The 16,819-nt window shown below is 41.8% G+C and overlaps 1 protein-coding gene and 1 long non-coding RNA gene across 3 annotated transcripts; one reads left to right on the top strand and one right to left on the bottom strand.

Moving 5' to 3' along the window:
• Positions 1-1,855: 1,855 nt before the first annotated feature.
• LOC115017009 (protein AMBP-like) lies at positions 1,856-2,952 on the bottom strand. Its single transcript, XM_029445170.1, has 4 exons — positions 2,819-2,952; positions 2,422-2,478; positions 2,235-2,301; positions 1,856-2,058 (listed from the first exon to the last, which is right to left on the bottom strand). The coding sequence occupies exons 1-4, from the start codon at positions 2,921-2,923 to the stop codon at positions 1,856-1,858; spliced, it is 432 nt and encodes a 143-aa protein (XP_029301030.1). The 5' UTR covers positions 2,924-2,952.
• Positions 2,953-10,576: 7,624 nt separating this feature from the next.
• LOC115016333 (uncharacterized) lies at positions 10,577-11,696 on the top strand. Of its 2 annotated transcripts, XR_003833147.1 has the most exons (4): positions 10,577-10,627; positions 10,739-10,835; positions 10,964-11,077; positions 11,553-11,696. It is a non-coding gene; the product is annotated as an uncharacterized LOC115016333 (long non-coding RNA). The 2 variants fall into 2 exon arrangements; XR_003833146.1 differs by having other exon boundaries at positions 10,964-11,696.
• The last annotated feature ends 5,123 nt before the right edge of the window (positions 11,697-16,819 follow it).

Below are 16,819 nucleotides of genomic sequence, written 5' to 3'. Positions count from 1 at the left end.
TTTTTTCCCTGTCTCTTGTAAGGCTGCATTACTGGTTCTTTATTATTATTATTAATAATAATAATAATAATAATAATAATAATAATAATAATAATAATAATAATAATAATAATAAGCTTTATTTGTATAGCACCTTTCATACAAGAATTGCAGCCCAAAGTGCTTCACAGCAAAAACATAACAATTAGTACAAGATGATACAGAGTAAGAGCATTTACAGTACAATAATCACAGTGTTGATGTAAATGAGTCTCAAATAGCTAAATTAAAATTAGTATAAAAATAGAATTAAAATTTGTATAAAAATAGCAGAATTAAAATAGTATAAAATAACATTGGAAATCATACCTAGTTTCCCTATCTTTGCCGTACTTAACGACCCTCCTGCCGTGCCCCTGTGGCCTTTCAACTGGTCTACTCCCTTTGCTACACATTCCTGGTAGTCTTCCCGTTTCATAAACAAACACCAGTTTGTTAAGTTTTATGAAATCTATGGGTTAAAGCCAGTTTTTCTCCAATAATCTTACACATTTATCAGAGAAACTTCCTCTTTTTCCCGTGGTAAAACAGTCTATTTGATCTCAAGCTTTTCAAAAATACACACTCTGAAATGTATCAAAGTTACCTTTACACATTCAATGTTCAACCAGTTATAGCAAAAATTAACAGTACAGAATGAAATAATTTAAATTAGTTTAAAGTGGCATAGAGTAGCAGCAGGGGGTGGGGGCAGTGTTCAGTAGGTTAATAGTCAAGAATAGTATTCTACAATTTCCAACGTTCTCTGTGATAATCTTAGAAAAGTAATCCTTTCTTGCCAGCTGCATTGCTTTACCATAGGCAGCCATGGATTCTTTGTGGTTAACTGTGAGCTTAGTCTTCCTCCATCTGCGTTCAGCTGCTCTACAAGTCCTCTTAGTATGAGTAACATTGCTGTTGTTTAACCATGGGGAGATTCTGTCAGTCGATTTCTTTTTGACCTTTAATAGAGCAACAGTGAATAACATGTTTATTGTTTCAAGCCACATATCTGTTTAAATAGTGTAACATTTGGGCAGCATTTTAATGTTGACGCTGATCCAGGCTGGATCAAAATGAAAATCTCTTAAAAACAGAACACATGGCAAGCATCATTTTATCTTTTTTATTTAATGCTGCAGAAATTAGATTCTGTGTAGAGCTATAAGATATTACAGAATTTGTGATGCCAACCAAATTGGAGAAAGTGTTGAACCTAATGTTAAAGCAATAAGCTCGAGTGTGGAGCCCTCTGTGTGCTTATTATAGTTTAATAACGTTGTAGTTTGATATGGCATACAGATTTCACAAATGTTAGCAATAGTAAGGAGCTACGACACTGCTAATGAGGAAGTATTTGTTTGAGGACATTGGGATTTTATTATAATACTTTATTAGCATCTCACACAGGTCAATAGGTGGTAAAGTTCCTACAGACAAAAAAGACATTCCTAGTTTAGAGAATGGAGGAATATTGATACAGAATTACAAAACAAACACATCACAAGGCTTTCAAATATGTTGCATTGTTTGCAATTTTGCTTTTGCACAGCAATGTTCATTCATGTTGTGTCAGACTGTTCTAATAGACAAAAAGGACATTCCTAGTTTGGAGTAAAGAGTTACAAAAGGTTAAACATTTTGTGTTTTCAACTTTGTTTTTTCACAGCAATGTTCAGGCATTACAATAAACTTGTGTATACTTTGTTACACACTGGTGCCTTTACAGTATATGACCCTGTTAAAAGAAAATGCTTAGTTTGTTATACTTATCAGGTCCAGATTAAAAATGTAATCAAAACTTTAACATGCAAGTTTTCAAAGCAACATGGGGCATTTACAGTGGCCCAATTGTTGTAGAATTCTCCTTATCTTCAGTCTGACAACTCTGCATACACTCTTTCTGTTCTTCAAAGTTGTTCAGGTTGCCCGAACACCCTCCATAGATGAAGACCTCGCAGCTCATCGACGTGGCATTGTAGAAGTAATGTTGAACGCTCGCCTCACAAGGACCTGTTTCTGGTGCTTTTATACAGTCCTCTGCAGGAAGAGAGAGGTACAGGAAGTAGCACAGAGAGGGGAAGATAAGTAGAAGTTAGGACTCGAACATCAGCATCAGGGTCGATGGTCTTCCATTCAGCACACAATCATTATCATCGCTGCACAATAAGTGTACCATGGTATGCAGTTAATCATTGAGTATGTTGATCTCTTACCTGTTGCATTGAACAAAGTTCTATTGAGCGGTGTTGTAATAGGTAGAGTTACATTGGGCAGAGGTGCATTGGGCAGTGTTGCATTGGGCAGAGTTGCATTGGGCAGAGTTGCATTGGGCAGAGTTGCATTGGGCAGAGTTGCATTGGGCAGAGTTACATTGGGCAGAGTTACATTGGGCAGAGTTACATTGGGCAGAGTTACATTAAGAATCTTCACGTCTTCAGGCGCCACAGAGGGCTCCACAGCACTCTCCACCTGTATCACAGCCACAGACAGACTCCGTCAGACAAGGCATTTAAAAGCTTTCATATAAATATTGCACACAACATTCAACTTGTTTCAAGATTAGGTTAAACATTTTCTCCAATTTCGTTGACAACATCATACATTCAATAAATCACAGGGGAAATATTCTTGTCCTGTTACATTATATCACTTTAAAAATATTTTTTTGATAAACCTATTATCCAATGCCTTAAAGAACCAGCAGCTTTAGAAATAGACAATTCAAATAACATGTAATCAAAAAGAAAGAAGGGTAGAAAATCATTTCCAGAAAGAACTGGAGAGCTCAGCCAGTCACCTGTTCCACACCCTCAGCATCCTCCTGCACAGGGACGCCCTGGAGGGTCCAGGTCCACCCCAGCAGCAGCACACAAACCAGAACCATTGTTTTCTGCATCTTCATAGTCTTTCTGTCCAGCTGTCTCTGAAGTTCTGAGAGAATACAATGAATGGAAATATAGCCAGCCACTTGCTCTTTATAGTCTTATACCCGCCTGTGCCCCAACAGTACATTGACTGATGACTATGTGTGCTGTGCTGCCCCCGTATGTATGTACTCCCACAGCCAGATAAATAAATGAGTAAGACATTAAACGTTTATTTTCAACGGATGTTATGTAAGTGTTTGTTTGAGCAATTGATGACTGTGACACTGGACTTCAATATTTGTTTTATAGGAAGTCGAAGCCAAGAGAGTGCTGCATGGATTTTGTAGGGCAACCCTGAAGATAGCATTGGATGGAAACATTTGATTTATTTTACTATGAATTACAGATGCTGTTATATACTGGTATTTACAATAATTGGGATATTTAGAAAAAATGTTGACATCATGTTAATAATACACATATGATAATACCGTGTAAATAATCTGGCGCCTCTTAATTACGCCTGTTGTACAGTTATGGTTACACACTCTCTTTCCATCTCCCTAAACACATATTTTCAGTGTAATTAATTAACCAAAAAAGAGATGAAAACACATAATTAACTAAATTGAAGATGAATAAAAAAGAACAATTCTCCAAATGTTCTATAGATATTGCGTTATTGTTGATTATTCACGTATCAAAGTTTTGACTACAGCTGACAAAACATGCTGATTATCATTCATCTTAACATGACCTATCTTTGTAACACGACTGAGATATAGATTAAGGTGTTTAACTGTTACCTTCTGAAGCCTGCAGTACATTCATATCTGTTCATGCTCATTTACAACAAATCACACAGATATGATAAACAAATGTAATGTGTTTTTGCTCTTTCACAGAAGAAGAGCTCCCAAAGCCAAAGTGTGTGTAAAGTTGAAACTATTGTTTGAGGACAACTGGAGGCAAACAGCGTGAGATGATTAACGCTGCTCATCTGAACTCAGCTACTCTTTCAGCACTCAGAAGATGAAAAACATTCAAATAAATCACCAATAAAACATCTAACTCACTAATCTGTTGCGTTGATGTTTATTGTTTATAGAATAAACTCAAATTAATAATATCTAAGAACAATACACAATAATATTATAGGGTTGTTAGTTCTCTGAAACTCCACTAAAGTCAAATTGGTAATACCCCAAAAAATATCCTCTTACAAGTAAAACTACTTCATTCAAAATATGATATATGTATAAAGATAGTCAGAAGAACATACTGAAAGAATAAAAAGCAAAAGTACTCATTATACACAAGTATACACAACCATATTATATTGTAAAAAAAGACACAGTTTTTTCCTTCAAGATAACATTTGAAATAGTCTGACCCCAAAAGAGCAATATTTCCCTTTGTACAATCTAAAAGCATGAAAAACCATCAAATAGGTAGAACATTCAGCTCAGCAATACACATCCCAAAACATATAGGTTTTTTTGGCAGGGTAATTGCATTTCTTGAAATAATTGCTTGCCTTTGCCCACAGAAGAGAAGAACCTGATGGTGGTGCTTCCCCTCTCTGGTGGTGTCCTCAGGTGGTCTTTGAAAGTGGAGGCAATAATGTTTACAACTGCTGGTTTGTCTAGATTCATTGAAACCAGCACGGTCTCTGCACAGCCCCACTTCTTGCACAGGTCGTTGAACACGAACTTGTGAAGGTGTTTAAAAGTTTCTGAGGTGATTTTAAAATCTGCTCTCTCGGGTTCGACCTATATTTTTCCAAACAGGTGCTTAATAAATTCCTCGTGTTGCCCTGGGGAAGTTTTTTTTGTTTTTTGTTTTGCCGTCAAAATATGTTTTTTATTAATCAAATGGTCTGAAAATAATGGGGGTTGTTCGATACTATGCTCTTATCGATTACAATAAATTAGAAGTAATTAGATTGAATTATGGGTGTTTTTTATTGAAAAAAGTGGTGCTATGGGGCAAATTGTCACACAATAATGCTTTCCAACTGATGAAACCTTCCCCCCCCCTCCTCACGGCGCACTCATATACACAGATACACACACAAACAAACACACACGCGCACACACACACAAATACACACTCACACGCACACGCACACACTCACTCACACACACACACACACACGCATACACACACACAAATACACACTCACACGCACACACACACGCACACACTCACACACACACACACACACACGCACACACACGCAAACTCACACAAATTAATGCAGTCTGAATGTGCCCTCGGTGGGGCAGGTATTCCTCCATACTGTTTCCACCATGTACAGCTTTCCTTCTGCAGCTCCAGACCAAGGGCCTGTGAAGTAAAGAAGTTGTCACAGGTGACCTTCTGTCATGTCAAAGACAACTCTCCCTCATTCATTTCTGACTGAATGGTGCCACCTGCTGGTGGACTGGTGCAGTCACATCAGTGACTGTGGATAGGATGCCACCACCTGCTGGTGGACTGGTGTATCAACGGCAGGAGAGAAACCCACGTGTCCCATAAATCTCAAATGGGAGTAAATTTGTCTCGTGTAAAACCTTGTATGTTAGATTAGATTAGATTACATTACATTACATTACAGTTAATTTAGCTGATGCTTTTGTCTAAAGCGACTTACAAAAAGTGCAAACAATCATGGAGGAGTGGCGAAACAATTGGTGAGGAACCAACACAAGAAACCCACGTGTCCCATAAATCTCAAATGGGAGTAAGTTTGTCTCGTGTAAAACCTTGTATGTTAGATTAGATTAGATTACATTACATTACATTACAGTTAATTTAGCTGATGCTTTTGTCTAAAGCGACTTACAAAAAGTGCAAACAATCATGGAGGAGTGGCGAAACAATTGGTGAGGAAACCACACACACACAAATGCACACACACACACACACACATAAACTCACACACACACATGAACACACACACACCCCTTTGATTTCTGGGGTTTCCAGTCAAAGGATGAAACATTGATCTGGTCTTCCATCCCTCCCAGTGACGGACGATGCATGTTGACAGCAGAGAGAGAGACAAGCCACCATGTCCAACCGCATACACATATGCACACACATCCTGCAAACACACTCTGTACAACATCAGGAGGACTCGTCCCCCTACTGACTCGGAAGGCGATGCAGGTTCTTGTTCAGGCTCTTGTCATCTCACGCCTTGACTACTGCAACTCCCTCCTCGACCTGACTTGCCGTTGATGCACCAGTCCACCAGCAGGTGGTGGCATCCTATCCACAGGCACTGATTTGACTGAATGATGCCACCTGCTGGTGGACTGGTGCGCAGTCAGAAAAGAATGAGGGAGAGTTGTCTTTGACAGAAGGTCTGCAGGGTAAAACGATCACCTGTGACAACTTCTTTACTACAGAAGGAAAGCTACAGAAGGAAAGCTGTACATGGTGTCCCCCTGAACTGGTGTCACGGTTCTCATCCAGGTTTGCCTTCACCAAGACCCATGCTCTGGTGTCCTATCCCCCCAAAAAACTGAAAAATGTTCTTGTGATGCGTACTCTGCATCGGGATGCTGCTGTGAGCAACAGGGATGACAAAAAGCCACAAATGCAATGCATACATCTGCAAAGATTACGCCATTACTACCTACCCCACTGAGGCCACATTCAGACTGCTTTTATTCTGAAAAGTTAGTTTTGAAAAGTTAAATGTTTTGGAAATGAATGTTGACATGTTTTATATTAGTTGAAGTAAAGTTGAAGTGATAATTTACACTTTACACTTTATAAACAGTCAAACCAGATGGGTAATTTTTGACCCCAGAGGACAACAGGTGCGATCATTTGATGCTATCATTTTTTTTTAAGTGTTTTAAAAACAGCATCTTGACTCAACTTTGACATATACCAGTCTGTGATGATCCATCAACACACGGGACTCTGATCGTTAACTATAGTCACAATAATTGATGATTTTATTTATTTTTACTCAATTAAAGGTAAAAGTTCATGTAAATGATGATTTATTGGCCTTAAAATCCAAATGGAATAAATAAATAGGGTTAATGGGTTGGACTGAAGTGAAACTAAAGGTGTAACACAGAATTGATTGAAAATTTATACTATATGCATTATAAACAGTGAAGCCAGATGGGGCCAATTTGACCCCAGAGGACCAAAGGTGTCTTTTATGTGGTTTATGTGTTGCCATTCAAAAAATTGAAATGATTCAAAAACAGCATCTATACTAAACTTTGACACTTAAAAGTCTGTGATAAGACAAATAGTCACAATAATATACAGTCAACTAAACTCATTGGTTCAAAAACGACTTCATGAAAAAAAGGGAAAGGAAAGGAGCGACCCTGCCCGGAGGAAGCCCGGGGCCCCCGTCTGGAGCCAGGCCCAGAGGGAGGGCCCGACAGCCAGCGCCTGGTGGCCAGGTTTACCACGGACGCCCGGTCGGGCACAGCCCGAAGAAGCTACGTGGTGCCTCCCATCCATCCATCCTGTCGGCCCACCACTCATGGGAAAAACCGCTGAGAACCCTGGTGGAGCTTACCTCTATGCACAGTCTTGGCTCTGGAACCGTACTCCTGGATACGGGTTGGACTCTATTCTTCTCCGGAGTTGCCCAAGGTGTGAGGCGTCGGGCCGGGGTGGGGATACTCACTAGCCCCCGGCTAAGCGCCGCTACGTTGGACTTTACCCCGGTGGATGAGAGGGTCGCCTCCCTACACCTTCGGGTTATGGGGGGGAAAACTCTGACTGTTGTTTGTGCCTATGCCCCAAACCGCAGTTCGGCGTATTCGGCCTTCTTGGAGACCCTGAATGGAGCCCTGCAGGGTGCTCCAGTAGGGGACTCCGTAGTCTTGCTGGGAGACTTTAACGCACACGTGGGAAACGATGGAGACACCTGGAGCGGCGTGATTGGGAGGAAGGGCCTCCCTGATCTAAACCCGAACGGTCGTTTGTTGTTGGACTTCTGTGCTAGTCATGGAATGGCCATAACAAACACCATGTTCGAACATAAGGATGCTCATAAGTGCACGTGGTACCAGAGCACCCTAGGCCAAAGGTCAATGATCAATTTTGTAATTGTATCATCTGATCTGAGGCCGCATGTTTTGGACACTCGGGTGAAGAGAGTGGCGGAGCTGTCGACTGATCACCATCTGGTGGTGAGTTGGATCAAGGGGTGGGGGAAGACTCTGGACAGACCTGGTGAACCCAAACGGGTAGTGCGGGTGAACTGGGAACATCTGGAGGAAGCCCCTGTCCTGGGGATCTTTAACTCACACCTCCGGCAGAGCTTTTCAGACATCCCTGTGGAGGTTGGGGGCATTGAACTGAGTCGGCGATGTTCAAAACCTCTATTGCTGAAGCTGTGGTGATGAGCTGTGGTCTCAAGGTCTTAGGTGCCTCAAGGGGCGGTAACCCTCGAACACCGTGGTGGACCCCGGTGGTCAGGGAAGCCATCCGACTGAAGAAGGAGTCCTTCCGGGTTATGTTATCCGGGAGGACTCTGGAAACAGTTGCAGGGTACCGAAGGACTAGAAGGGCGGCAGCCTCTGCCGTGTCAGATACTAAAGGTATTACACTGAATTGATAGAAGATTTATACTATACGCTTTAAATAACAGTCAAACCATTTGGGGTCCATATGGACCCCAGAGGACCATAGGTGCAAGTCCAATGGGAGGACAACACAAGGGTTTTAATGATGGTTTCTGGGTTTACAAATTTGCTGTTGACCTTTGCTTTGTTGAAGGTTTAAAATAGACTTTAAAACATAAATCAATATGATGGCTCGTTAATAAATGGGGTCACCTAAACGAACCCAGGTGACTGAATTTGACTGAAGGTGACTGGTTAAAGTAAGCAATTTACTACATAGTAAGCAACTATGTTTCTTAAACTGTATTTTTAGTTTAATTATTTTGGTTGTGTGGAGGAAAAATATTTTATATATGTTCCTTGAAGACAACAAATAAAAAAAATAGGGTCCAATTTTCCATACAAACTAGCAAGGTAATGTTGGTTACTTCAGTCTACCAGACGATAGCTAACTGGAAAAAAGTAGCACATGGTGAGTCCTTCGCATCGATAACGTAACGCTACATTAGCGTAATTAAATATATTTCGCTTCTCTGAAACATAAAGTTGTATTGTAGAGCAACATCACACTGACGTTTGAGCTAGCCTAAAGTAAGTCACGAGCTAAACGTCTGTAAGCTATAGGTAGTGTGCAAACACGTGACAAAACTGTGTGACGTATGCGTGCGACGCCATGTTGGTTGGAAAACAAATCAACAATGGCGTCTAAAGCGAACAACAACAGCAATACAACTCCAACTTCTTCAAAGTATTTTGACTCTCTGGAGTCCTCTGCAAAGGCAAAATTCAGAGAAAAAGTCAAAATTTGCGGCCTTTACCCGTACACGCTAAAGCCGTCTGATTATATTGAGGATTTAGATTCATTACCGCCGATTGAATATCCGGATATTGTGAACTACCTTGTGCTACAAACGTTGTGGGCAACCACGCACAAATGAAGGCATACAAGAGCTTAGATGCTTATACTTTCTTTGTTTCTGGCTGGTAATGGTGTGAAAAGTTGAAGAACTCGGAGCTTGAATGTCGAATCAAAACAGCAATCTTCTCGTTCAGGGGTCGGCAACCTTTACTATCAAAAGAGCCATTTTGCCATCTCTTCCACCAAATAAAATGTGTCTGGAGCCGCAACACATATTTCATAACACAGCTTAAGTTGTAAATACTATATATAGTTATACTATATTTGTTGTATTTATGAAATTACAGAAATACAAAGGAAACTGTTGAGATTATATTGTTATTAGGACAACACCAAACTCTTTTAGCGGTATCAACTCAATTATTTCTTCCTGCACCACATCAGAGTTCACATACCTGCATAATAAGCTGTCTGTTCAACATCATTTACATCACTTGACTCATCACAGGCGATTGAATATGGTTCAGCTGAATTGATGTCCTCAATTTGCTGTTTGGTAATGTGTGTTGCCATTTTAATGGCCCTGTCCTTGACGGTCTTTGCAGAGAGAGACATATCTCAAATTTTCTGAACAATTTCATCTTTGTTTTTGAAGTCCGAAAATAGATGCTCTGATATTTTTAAGAATGCTTCTTTCATATATTCTCCATCTGTGAATGGCTTTCCACGCTGTACTATCAAAACTATACATAGTATATAGTACACAAAACTAGCAGCAGTAGATGAGTTTGAAGATTTCATCCATTTCTAGATAGAATATTTGCTCTTGGTACTTTTCGGCAAATGCTATGTGTCTGTTCTTGAAATGTCTTTCGACATTACATTTTTTGTTGTTAGCTAATTTCTCGCCACATATCAAGCAGACAGGTAAACCAGCATCGTTGGCAGTAGAAGCAAATGTATCTGTCCATGCAGAATTAAACTCTCTTTTTTCCTCCGAGACTTTTCTTTTTTTAGTTGGATCCATTGTTAGTTTACCGAGTTACCGGGGGTCGGAAACTCAAGATTAGCCACCTGCAGGGAAAGTCGCCGCGCCCATAAACGCAGTAGAATGTGACGCATATTTTAGTGGACGAAACGTAAAAATTAAATTAAATGTATTTCAGTGTCACAATATCACCTCGAACTCCAAGATAAGAGGTGTTCGTCTGAAAGATCTGTGATCCAGGACCTGTTAGTTTCTACTACTCTGATCTCCAGCCCCGGTAAACCCAACTTGCCTTACGACTACAAGTTTTGAATATCCCTGAACTGTACTACTGCCGTGCCTCATTCGGTCCTGTTGTGTGTGTTTCAATAAATCCTTGATCTCGAAGTTGCGCTCCTGGGTCCTCGTCTGTCTGTCCTGACAATATCCCCCTGAGCCCGACAGTACATTGACCGATGACTATGTGTGCTGTGCTGCCCCCGTATGTATGTACTCCCACAGCCAGATAAATAAATGAGTAAGACATTAAACGTTTATTTTCAACGAATGTTATGTAAGTGTTTGTTTGAGCAACTGACGACTGTGACACTGGACTTCAATATTTGTTTTATAGGAAGTCGAAGCCAAGAGAGTGCTGCATGGATTTTGTAGGGCAACCCTGAAGATAGCATTCGGATGGAAACATTTGATTTATTTTACTATGAATTACAGATGCTGTGATATACTGGTATTTACAATAATTGGGATATTTAGAAAAAATGTTGACATCATGTTAATAATGCACATATGATAATACCGTGTAAATAATCCGGCGCCTCTTAATTACGCCTGTTGTACAGTTATGGTTACACACTCTCTTTCCATCTCCCTAAACACGTATTTTCAGTGTAATTAATTAACCAAAAAAGAGATGAAAACGCATAATTAACTAAATTGAAGATGAATAAAAAAGAACAATTGTTCTATAGATATTGCGTTATTGTTGATTATTCACGTATCAAAGTTTTGACTACAGCTGACAAAACATGCTGATTATCATTCATCTTAACATGACCTATCTTTGTAACACGACTGAGATATAGATTATGATGTTTAACTTTTACCTTCTGAAGCCTGCAGTACATTCATATCTGTTCATGCTCATTTACAACAAATCACACAGATATGATAAACAAATGTAATGTGTTTTTGCTTTTTCACAGAAGAGCTCCCAAAGCCAAAGTGTTTGTAAAGTTGAAACTATTGTTTGAGGACAACTGGAGGCAAATGGCGTGAGATGATTAACGCTGCTCATCTGAACTCAGCTACTCTTTCAGCACTCAGGATGAAAAATATTCAAATAAAACATCTAACTCACTAATCTGTTGTGTTGTTTATTGTTTATAAAATAAACTCAAATTAATAATATCTAAGAACAATAATATTACAGGGGTGGAGTTAGTTCTCTGAAACTCCACTAAAGTCAAATTGGTAATACCCCAAAAAATATCCTCTTACAAGTAAAACTACTTAATTCAAAATATGATATATGTATAAAGATAGTCAGAAGAACATACTGAAAAAATAAAAAGCAAAAGTACTCATTATACACAAGTATACACAACCATATTATATTGTAAAAAGACACACTTTTTTTCCTTCAAGATAACATTTGAAATAGTCTGACCCCAAAAGAGCAATATTTCCCTTTGTACAATCTAAAAGCATGAAAAACCATCAAATAGGTAGAACATTCAGCTCAGCAATACACATCCCAAGACATGTAGGTTTTTTTGGCAGGGTAATTGCATTTCTTGAAATAATTGCTTGCCTTTGCCCACAGAAGAGAAGAACCTGATGGTGGTGCTTCTCCTCTCTGGTGGTGTCCTCAGGTGGTCTTTGAAAGTGGAGGCAATAATGTTTACAACTGCTGGTTTGTACGGACCCCAGGGGAAAAAGTGGTGCTATGGGCCAAATTGTCACACAATGCTTTCCAACTTATGAACCCCCCCCCCCCCCCCCCCCCCTCCTACCGCACTCATATACACACATACACAAACAAACACACAAACACTCTCACTCACACGCGCACACAAACACGCGCACACACACAAATACACACTCACACGCACACACTCACACACTCACACACACACGCATACAAATACACCCTCACACACACACACGCAAACTCACACAAATTAAAGCAGTCTGAATGTGCCCTCGGTGGGGCAGGTATTCCTCCATACTGTTCTCACCATGTACAGCTTTCCTTCTGCAGCTCCAGACCAAGGGCCTGTGAAGTAAAGAAGTTTTCACAGGTGACCTTCTGTCATGTCAAAGACAACTCTCCCTCATTCTTTTCTGACTGAATGCCACCACCTGCTGGTGGACTGGTGTATCAACGGCAGGAGAGAAACCCACGTGTCCCATAAGTCTCAAATGGGAGTAAGTTTGTCTCGTGTAAGACATTGTATATTAGATTACATTACATTACATTACAGTTAATTTAGCTGATGCTTTTGTCTAAAGCGACTTACAAAAAGTGCAAACAATCATGGAGGAGTGGCGAAACAATTGGTCCACGCAGAGCGAAGTGAGAAACCCACACACACACACAAATGCACACTCACGCACACACGCACACACACTCTCACACACACATGCACACACAGACACCCCTTTGATGTCTGGGGTCAAGCAACGTTTAAGACAACAAAAAACAAACAGGCCTTTTCTCACAGAGTTTGGTGCAGTTCACATTTTAGTCTGAGAGAGACGAGCAGCATAATGAGGAGAAAGAAGCGCATTACTGTACAAGAGGCTCATGAGCTAATTTTGAAGAATGACCAGGAGGACAATGCTGAATATAATGAGGAGGAATAATCTGAGGAAGAGGACCCAGCTGAGGTAGTACAATATTTCCAGTCAAAGGATGAAACATTGATCTGGTCTTCCATCCCTCCCAGTGACGGACGATGCATGTTGACAGCAGAGAGAGAGACAAGCCACCATGTCCAACCGCATACACATACGCACACACATCCTGCAGACACACTCTGTACAACATCAGGAGGACTCATCCCCTACTGACTCGGAAGGCGATGCAGGTTCTTGTTCAGGCTCTTGTCATCTCACGCCTTGACTACGGCAACTCCCACCTCGACCTGACCTGCCGTTGATGCACCAGTCCACCAGCAGGTGGTGGCATCCTATCCACAGGCACTGATTTGACTGAATGATGCCACCTGCTGGTGGACTGGTGTGCAGTCAGAAAAGAGGGAGAGTTGTCTTTGACAGAAGGTCTGCAGGGTAAAACGATCACCTGTGACAACTTCTTTACTACACAGGCCCTTGGTCTGGAGCTGCAGAAGGAAAGCTGTACATGGTGTCCCCCTGCACTGGTGTCACGGTTCTCATCCAGGTTTGCCTTCACCGAGACCCATGCTCTGGTGTCCTATCCCCCCAAAAAACTGAAAAATGTTCTTGTGATGCGTACTCTGCATCGGGATGCTGCTGTGAGCAACAGGGATGACAAAAGGCCACAAATGCAATGCATACATCTGCAAAGATCACGCCATTACTACCTGCCCCACTGAGGCCACATTCAGACTGCTTTTATTCTGAAAAGTTAGTTTTGAAAAGTTAAATGTTTTGGAAATGAATGTTGACATGTTTTATATTAGTTGGAGTAAAGTTGAAGTGATAATTTACACTTTACACTTTATAAACAGTCAAACCAGATGGGTAATTTTTGACCCCAGAGGACAACAGGTGCGATCATTTGATGCTATCATTTTTTTTTAAGTGTTTTAAAAACAGCATCTTGACTCAACTTTGACATATACCAGTCTGTGATGATCCATCAACACACGGGACTCTGATCGTTAACTATAGTCACAATAATTGATGATTTTATTTATTTTTACTCAATTAAAGGTAAAAGTTCATGTAAATGATGATTTATTGGCCTTAAAATCCAAATGGAATAAATAAATAGGGTTAATGGGTTGGACTGAAGTGAGACTAAAGGTGTAACACTTTAACAAATTTATACTATATGCATTATAAACAGTGAAGCCAGATGGGGCCAATTTGACCCCAGAGGACCAAAGGTGTCTTTTATGTGGTTTATGTGTTGCCATTCAAAAAATTGAAATGATTCAAAAACAGCATCTATACTAAACTTTGACACTTAAAAGTCTGTGATAAGACAAATAGTCACAATAATATACAGTCAACTAAATTCATTGGTTCAAAAACGACTTCATGAAAAAAAGGGAAAGGAAAGGAGCGAGCCTGCCCGGAGGAAGCCCGGGGCCCCCGTCTGGAACCAGGCCCAGAGGGAGGGCCCGACAGCCAGCGCCTGGTGGCCAGGTTTACCACAGAGCCCAGTCGGGCACAGCCCGAAGAAGCTACGTGGTGCCTCCCATCCATCCATCCTGTGGGCCCACCACTCATGGGATAAACCGCTGAGGTCGGGTGCGCTGTCACACGTGTGGCAGTGATGGTCAGGGACCTCGACGGACCAGACAGAACCAGCAGAAGCTGGCTCTGGGGACGTGGAACGTCACCTCTCTGTGGGGGAAGGAGCCGGAACTGCGGGAGGTGGATCGCTACCAGTTGGATCTGGTGGGGCTTACCTCTATGCACAGTCTTGGCTCTGGAACCTTAGTCCTGGATAGGGGTTGGACTCTATTCTTCTCCGGTGTGAGCCCAAGGTGTGAGGCGTCGGGCCGGGGTGGGGATACTCACTAACCCCCGGCTGAGCGCCGCTACGTTGGACTTTACTCCGGTGGATGAGAGGGTCGCCTCCCTACACCTTTGGGTTATGGGGGGGAAAACTCTGACTGTTGTTTGTGCCTATGCCCCAAACCGCAGTTCGGAGTATTCAGCCTTCTTGGAGACCCTGAATGGAGCCCTGCAGGGGGCTCCAGTAGGGGACTCCGTAGTCTTGCTGGGAGACTTCAACACACACGTGGGAAACAATGGGGACACCTGGAGCGGCATGATTGGGAGGAAGGGCCTCCCTGATCTGAACCCGAACGGTCGTTTGTTGTTGGACTTCTGTGCTAGTCATGGAATGGCCATAACAAACATGTTCGAACATAAGGATGCTCATAAGTGCACGTGGTACCAGAGCACCCTAGGCCAAAGGTCAATGATCGATTTTGTAATCGTATCATCTGATCTGAGGGCGCATGTTTTGGACACTCGGGTGAAGAGAGGGGCGGAGCTGTCGACTGATCACCATCTGGTGGTGAGTTGGATCAAGGGGTGGGGGAAGACTCTGGACAGACCTGGTAAACCCAAACGGGTAGTGCGGGTGACCTGGGAACATCTGGAGGAAGCCCCTGTCCTGGGGATCTTTAACTCACACCTCCGGCAGAGCTTTTCAGACATCCCTGTGGAGGTTGGGGGCATTGAACCTGAGTGGGCGATGTTCAAAACCTCTATTGCTGAAGCTGCGGTGATGAGCTGTGGTCTCAAGGTCTTAGGTGCCTCAAGGGGCGGTAACCCTCGAACACCGTGGTGGACCCCGGTGGTCTGGGAAGCCATCTGACTGAAGAAGGAATCCTTCCGGGTTATGTTATCCGGGAGGACTCTGGAAACAGTTGCAGGGTACCGAAGGACCCCGGGGAAGACCCAAGACTCGGTGGAGAGATTATATCTCCTCACTGTCCTGGGAACGCCTCAGGATCCCCCAGTCGGAGCTGGAGGATGTGGCCCAGAGAAGGGAAGATTGGGGTTCCTTACTGGAGCTGCTTCCCCCGCGAACTGATCCCGGATAAGAGGTAGACGATGGATGGATGGATAAATTCATTGTTTAATTTATTTTTTACCTCTTATTTTTTTACTTAAAAATTGTCTAATTTCATGTAAATAAGGTCTATTGGCCCTAAATTCCAAAACAAAGGAAAAAATGTGTGTTAATGGGTTGGACTGAAGTAAGACTAAAGGTGTAACACTGAATTGATTGAAAATATATACTACAGTATATCTCAAAAGTGAGTACACCCTTTAGATTTTTGCAAATATTCTGTTATATCCTTTCAGGGGATAACATTATCCTACTGAAACTTTGATATAACTTAAAGTAGTCAGTGTGCTGCTTGAATAACAGTATAGATTTATTGTCCTTTGAAAATTACTCAGTACACAGCTGTTAATGTCTAAACAGCTGGCAACAAAAGTGAGTACACCCCATAGTGAACATGTCCTAATTGTGCCCAAAGTGTCAATATTTTGTGTGACCACCATTGTTATCTAGCACTGCTTTAACCCTCCTGGGCATGGAATTCACCAGAGCTGCACAGGTTGCTTCTGGAATCTTCTTCCACTCCTCCACGACGACATCACGGAGCGCACGGATGTTGGACACCTTGCACTCCTCCACCTTCCTCTTGAGGATGCCCCACATGTGCTCAATTGGGTTTAGGTCTGGAGACATACTTGGCCAGTCCATCACCTTAACCTTCAGCTTCTTCAG

This window comes from Cottoperca gobio, chromosome 12, assembly GCF_900634415.1.
Source record: "Cottoperca gobio chromosome 12, fCotGob3.1, whole genome shotgun sequence".
In the NCBI taxonomy this organism is placed as follows: domain Eukaryota; kingdom Metazoa; phylum Chordata; class Actinopteri; order Perciformes; family Bovichtidae; genus Cottoperca; species Cottoperca gobio.
Note: the sequence above shows the minus strand (reverse complement) of the source record. Positions and strands in the feature narration are given on the sequence as shown.